This window comes from Herpailurus yagouaroundi, unplaced genomic scaffold, assembly GCF_014898765.1.
Source record: "Herpailurus yagouaroundi ecotype Mexico unplaced genomic scaffold, PumYag 142, whole genome shotgun sequence".
Lineage (NCBI taxonomy): Eukaryota > Metazoa > Chordata > Mammalia > Carnivora > Felidae > Herpailurus > Herpailurus yagouaroundi.
Window position 1 is genome coordinate 749,839 of NW_024412397.1, and position 6,350 is coordinate 756,188.

At 61.1% G+C, this 6,350-nt stretch overlaps 1 protein-coding gene across 1 annotated transcript in view; it reads right to left on the reverse strand.

Annotated features, from left to right (window-relative positions):
• Positions 1-4,347, reverse strand: part of NFATC1 (nuclear factor of activated T cells 1) — a 93,455-nt gene extending 89,108 nt beyond the window's left edge. Inside the window, exons 1-2 of the mRNA XM_040479515.1 lie at positions 3,532-4,347; positions 3,359-3,484 (exon numbers count right to left, since the gene is read on the reverse strand). Of these exons, the coding sequence (XP_040335449.1) occupies positions 3,359-3,484; positions 3,532-4,347 (942 nt within the window). The remainder of the gene's footprint in view (positions 1-3,358; positions 3,485-3,531) is intronic.
• Between the last annotated feature and the right edge of the window lie 2,003 nt (positions 4,348-6,350).

Below are 6,350 nucleotides of genomic sequence, written 5' to 3' on the forward strand. Positions count from 1 at the left end.
CCGCCCCCTCCCCCCCCAGCCTCTGCACACACACCAGCTGCCTCAGCAATGGAGTCTAGGCTGCCCTGGGAAGCGGTTATCACTGGCATCATCACTGCAAACACCCTCTCCTTTCTGAAGAGGCTCACAGCCTGCCTCTAAGACTTAGAAAATTCTAGATTTTAGAGGGACTCAGACACATTGATGCAGTTTCTGTGTATTTCCCAAGCTCTGAGGACAGAAGTGTGTTCTGTTAAACTCTAAAACATGTCAAAACTATAAAGCAATGAAGTTCTATGAAACACTATGGTTAGTTTCACAATGTCTTCAAGTGTAGCAAGAACCAAGTATCCTTTCTGACTGCCGTGGGCCTATCAGGACACTCTGCACAGAGGGGTCGCCATAAATGTACGGACAAAAGACCTCAAAAGGGAGAGAATCCCACAGCATCCAGACTTCTTGGGAAAGGCTAGCGTTGCACACTTTTCATTAAAAAGCTCCTTTTCCAGGCAGGATGGGATTAAAAGTGCACCCAGCACATCTGTTGTGATGAATTCTCCACATCCCAGACTCCAGAGACCGTTACAAACTCGGCCCCGGGGCTGCACAGCCGAGACCCCGCTGACGTCCCAGGCGCTGGCCAGAGTGGGACAGGAAGCCTGATGCGGCCACCCTCTCCCACGGGTACGACGGCCTGTCCCTGTGGCCCGGCTGCCCTGGGGCACCAGCCGACAGGACAGCATGGGAACAGGACAAGGGACCAGGAAACATATTTCACTGTGAAACCAAAACAGGGGGAAAGGTTAGCTTCCACCCTCCCCCCACGTGCCGTGTTTGCTCGCCGAGCTCATAGGAACTCCAGGCGCCCTCCCCTGCTCCCAACCGGGCGCTGTGACAGGGGCACGTCGCGGGGCCCTGAGCACAGACAAGACGGACAGACTCCTCTGGTCCGCACCCACAGCAACCTGCCAGGGACACCCGCGTTCCTGCAGACGCCCCGCAGCTGAGCGAGCCTCCAAGGGGGAGCCATCGTCGAGGGCGTCCTGCCGTCCTCACGCGGAGGCCACGTCGGGTGCTCTGGGCTCAACTGCATCCCCCCCCCCCCCAATTCCTGGGCCGGAGTCTTAGCCCCAGGACCTCAGAATGTGACTGTGTTTGCACATGGGGTCACGTTACAGTGAGGTCACCGGGTGGGCCCTGGTCCAGTGGCTGGTGTCCTTGTAACTAGGGGACACCTGGACAGACACAAGCCAAGAAGACGGGCCTCAGGAGCCAACCCGCTGGCGCCCTGACCTCTGACCCCGGGAAACAAATGTCTGTCGCCTATGCCGCCAGGGCACAGACCAGCACACAGGGTCACCGACACGTCACGCTTCACCCTGAGCCACGGTTTCCTTCATGCTTGTGGCCTTGGCCCAAGGAGTCCAGTGAGAGACCGTGGCCTTCAGGGTCCACGGAGACTGTAATTTGTGAGCCTGTGTGCTTATGGCCGTTGGCTTGGAAATAGTCTTATTTTTACTCGAAAATTATAGAGAGGACAGCAGGCATAAAAGGTTCTTAAAAATTTTTAAACGCCTCCAAATGGATTTTTAAAACTCCCATGTTGGGGCACCTGGGTGGCGCAGTCGGTTAAGCGTCCACCTTCAGCCAGGTCACGATCTCGCGGTCCGGGAGTTCGAGCCCCGCGTCGGGCTCTGGGCTGATGGCTCAGAGCCTGGAGCCTGTTTCCGATGCTGTGTCTCCCTCTCTCTCTGCCCCTCCCCCGTTCATGCTCTGTCTCTCTCTGTCCCAAAAATAAATAAACGTTGGAAAAAAAAAAAAAAACTCCCATGTTTACGAATTAAATCCAGGTGCTGAAATACATTTGTTTTGATGATAACTTTGAATACGTCCGCTCGTTAAGCTTCCTACCGTGCAAAGTAGAAGCTGGTATAGAAATGACACGAGTCAAGAAAAGTCCGTGGTGATTTGAGCTTTCCTGTTTTCTCGTCACCGACTCCTACCCTAAACAGCACGCTGGCAGGAAGGCAGCATCCACCAGCTAAATGCTCTACAGGCCATCAGTCAACAGGGCGCCTGGGGGCTCGGTCGGTTCAGCCCAGGTCATGATCCCTCGGATCCTGAAATCGAGCCCCGCGTCAGGCTGTCAGTGCGGAGCCCGCTCAGGATGGGGTCTCTCTCTCCCTCTCTCTGCCCCTCCCCCCATGCTCGCTCACGCATGCGCGCTCTCTCTCTCTCTCTCAAAATAAATAAATACACATTAAAAAAAAGAATCCAGTCAATGTCATGTTGGTTTCCCACCACAAACTTTCTCCAGGCTCAGCCGGATTCGCCAGACACCCACGAGCCCATCACCCCTTGCGGCCGCGCCCCGGGCTCTCGCTGTGGGCACGGGCTCTGAGCAGAGCAGATTCTGAATCAAACGATGCTGCGGACGCGCTCGCCGGAGCCAGTGGGTGCCGCTCCCCAGTGTCGCTCCCGGAACGCCCTCCCACAGAACAGGGACGGAAGAAACGGGACAGCGAGCCCAGGACACGGGACACACGGGGGCGTCCAGGGAGGCGCCCCGCGCTGCGAGGGAAGCCCGTCTCCGTGCTGGTAAAGCTCGAGGTGCAGAAAGCACTCTGCCAGGCGGCATTAGTGGCCCACCTGTCGGGAAGGCTATTTAGTTAAAAATAAAAACGCCGGGCTGGATAAGTGGACCCGGCGGAGTGGCGCAGCCCGCACGCCGCTGAGGAGTAAAATCAACAGCCCGAGACGCTCGCCTGAGCTCCCGTCGCCAGACTGCGGGGAGCGGGCGCCGCTCTCCCGGGACGGGAGGCCGTGCCGTTCTCCGAGGACCCCGGGGAGCGGGGTTTGCGGCTCTGGGGAATCGCGGCGCCGAGGCCCCAGCTGCAGCGACGCCGCGATGGCAATTAGGCGGGAGAACGGGAGCGGGTGAGCAGCGGAGGGAAGCGCACAGACGGGGACCGTTTGGTTCTATGGAAAAAATGCTGAGCGCACACGTGTGCGCCCTCCTTACGGCCGGCGGGTCCCCACCTGAACGCACGTGCGGGAGCCCCCCCCCCCAGCAGTTCAGAACGTGGCCTTGTTGGGACACGGGGCCTTTAATGAGATAATTAAGTGAAGACGAGGTTTGAGGGCGTCCTCACAAGAAGCAGATTTGAATACGGCCACGCGGGGAGAAGGGCGCTGAGGCCCAGGGAACGCGTGATGCTCCTAAGGGCAGACCTGAGGCTGCCGCGGGCCGCGTGGGCGTCCCGGAAAGCGCCAGAAGGCAGCGGCCCCGCGGGCACCCGGATCCCGACCGGCAGCCACCAGGCCGCGAGGAGCCGCCTGCGCCGCCCGCGGACCCTGCACGCCCCCGACCCCCGCTCACCTGGTGTAGGATGTCGGGGACCTGGGCCTGGCCCACTGGTAGGGGTGCTGCGGCACCGACAGGTACTGGTCGCAGAAGGCGCCCTTCCGGATGTGCTGGAAGGGGGGGACCTCCTCGGGCAGGAACTCAGACGTGGGCGGCGTGGCCCCCAGGTCCTCGCCGGCCGGCTCCACCTTGAGCGCCACCGAGGGACAGCGGTCCAGGGCGGTCTTGCGCGCCTTCACGGGGACGCCGTCGCCCAGCTCCAGGGTGCTGTCGGTGCTCAGGGCGTTGATGGCGGCCACGATGGCGGAGCTGGTGTACTGCGTGCTGTTGCCCAGCCAGGTGTCGTCGGTGACGCTGACCCGCGGCGAGCTGCGCGGGGACGGCGTGGGCGAGTGGTGCGGGGAGCAAGAGAGCTGCCGGCCGTTGAGGCCGTACTTCCTCTTGTTGCAGGGGGACGACGGCCGGGACGTGCGGGCCCCCAGCCAGCTCTCTTCCGTGACGCTCGTGCGGGGCGAAGTGGAGGGCGAGTGTCTGGGGGACCCCAGCAGGCCGCAGGCGCCCAGGCCGCGGGGGAAGCCCTCCTCGGGGTCTGTGGTCTTGGGGGACACGCAGGGCGACTGCCACGGGGACGTCTGCGGGGACGCGTAGGGGTACGAAAAGTTGGACTCGTAGGACGAGGCCTCAGAGTTGCAGCTGCGGGAAGACAGGCTGCTGGCCGGGCTCAGGCACGAGGGGTCCCGGTAGGCCTCCAGGTTGGGCAGATTCAGGGTGGCCGTCGAGGGGGGCCGCTTGGAGCTGGGAATGACGTCTCCCGCCTCCACGTCGTGGAAGAACTGGTTGTTGCCATGGTGCAGTCCCATGTACGAGGTGATCTCGATGCGGGGGCTCTCCAGGGCGGGGGCTCCGTTGGGCCGGATGTGGCTGGAGGACAGGAGGTAGCTGGAGGGCCCGCTGTCCACAGCCCCCCCGTAGCCCGGGGGCTGGCCGGCCGCAGCGCCCGGCATGCCCGGGGCGGCACTCTGCAGGTCGTGGCACAGAGCCGGCAGCGAGGGGTGAGCCGAGCCAGGAGGCAGAGCGGTGCTGATGCTGGGGGGTGCATAACTGTAGTGCTCTAGAAAGGGGCCAGAGAAGAAGACGGCGTGAGGGGCCGGTCGTCAGAAAGCACGCGCACAGCTTGGCGAGCCCGTCAGCGCCGCGCAGCCCCGGGCCGGACCCCGGGCACCAACCCCGCCTCCCCTCCCTTCTCCGCCCTGCAGCACGAGGGCACCCACTGCACCTCACACCGCCTTCACACTCCTACTGGCCGTCCTCTGCCCCAAGTTCCTGCCCGCAGAGAGCTGTCCGCTCCCCCCTCCCTTCCGCTCTCCACGCAAACGCCCCCCCCCCCCCCCCCCCCCCCCCCCAGGTTTCGGTCCCCGGCCCAACCGCTCTCCATGCAGACACCCCAGTCGATCTCTTTTCCTCGGCACTTAACATCATCTCGGTCATCACCTCTTTGATCAGATGGAACTAAGTTCCATGACAGCAGGACCCCTTGCCTGCTTTGCTTTAGCTTGCTTCGTGGCTGTCTTCGGAGCCTATGACTGTACCTGGCACAGATGAGGTCCTCAGTTTGTCAAACGGATGGATGGATGGGTGGATGGAAATGTGGGTGGGTGGAAGGGTGGGTGGGTTTTAGCTATAGGAACCTGGACATGTAAAGAGATGCAATGAGCTAATCGCTGTCAAGTGTCCTAACTGCTGGCTACAGACGTAACACCCAAGGATCCGACAGAAACCTTTTCTGGGGTCTCTCATGGCCTGGGAAGCAGATGACAGTGGCACATAGCTGTATTTAAGAATCATGATATGCTAATTATAACTTCAATGAAAAACGTTTCTAAAAAATCATTACCAGCGTAATTAGTCATTTTTAATAGGAAAGCCACATTTCTGGAGCCACATCTTGGTGCCTCATTATTGTTGGCCTGGAGAGGAGTACTGCACAGTCTCTGAATAATGGAAACGCACACATGGAACCCTACACCGTCCCCTGGTTTAAGGGCACTGCTGCCTGGAAGACACTCCCTTCGACGAGGGTGCCGCCCCTGTGCTGTGTTTCAGAGACCCACGCGGACCGACCTTGGAGAATCAAGGGCCTCAAAGTACAGGTTCGAACCCCATCGTATTTGCTCACGGGAAGCAGTCTAGCACCCTAAATAGGGAAGGGTCTACAGCTGTTCCTATTTTTTCCAGAAGGAGCCATTCAACCACGCTCTCTGGAGACCCAGGCTCTTGACGTCCTTGCTACCAAGAAGTTCTTGCCTTCTTGCTCTGAATGCCCCCCGTGAAAACCTGCTTGCTATTCCCCAAATGGCCTCTCTTCCTCCAGGCCCCTCACAGGTGGCCTGGGGAGAGCGCGCAGGCCCACCCCCTTTCCGAGAGAGCACCCCAGGTGCTCGGCGGGCAGCGGTGCTAAGACGCCCTGGCGGAGGCAGCGTGGGCAGAGCTGTGCCGAGGGGGAGACAGCAGCACTGCCCCTGGGGACACCAGACGCTGGGAGCGACAGGACGCAATCCCGTCCGGACGGCCCAGCCACCCTGCCGCCCACCTCCCGTCTCGGTCCCCACCTGCTCCCACGGCCCTGCGGGCAAGCAGGACCCGGGACACGGAAGGCGGGGAAAAGACCAGCCCCTCGTCTCCCCAGGGCAGAAGGTGGGGAGCCGGGCCCACGCGGGCCGCCTGCCCTGGGACCGTGTCCCGTGCTCCCCACATGGCCACTGACACCTGAACACAGGAACTGCAATCAAAAGTTACAAATACGATTACAGTCTTGGTAAAAATCAAGAAGTTACAACCCTGGAAAGGAACTTCCCGGAGAAGGTCACGGTTCCTGAGGAAGAAGTGGCATGGCAGCCGTGTCCCCCGGGGACACGTGTGCACATCCCCACACCCGGACCCGGCAAACCGCCACACAGGTGCCTGAGGGGGACATCATCAGGGGGAGGGGCCCGGCAGGCGCGAGGGG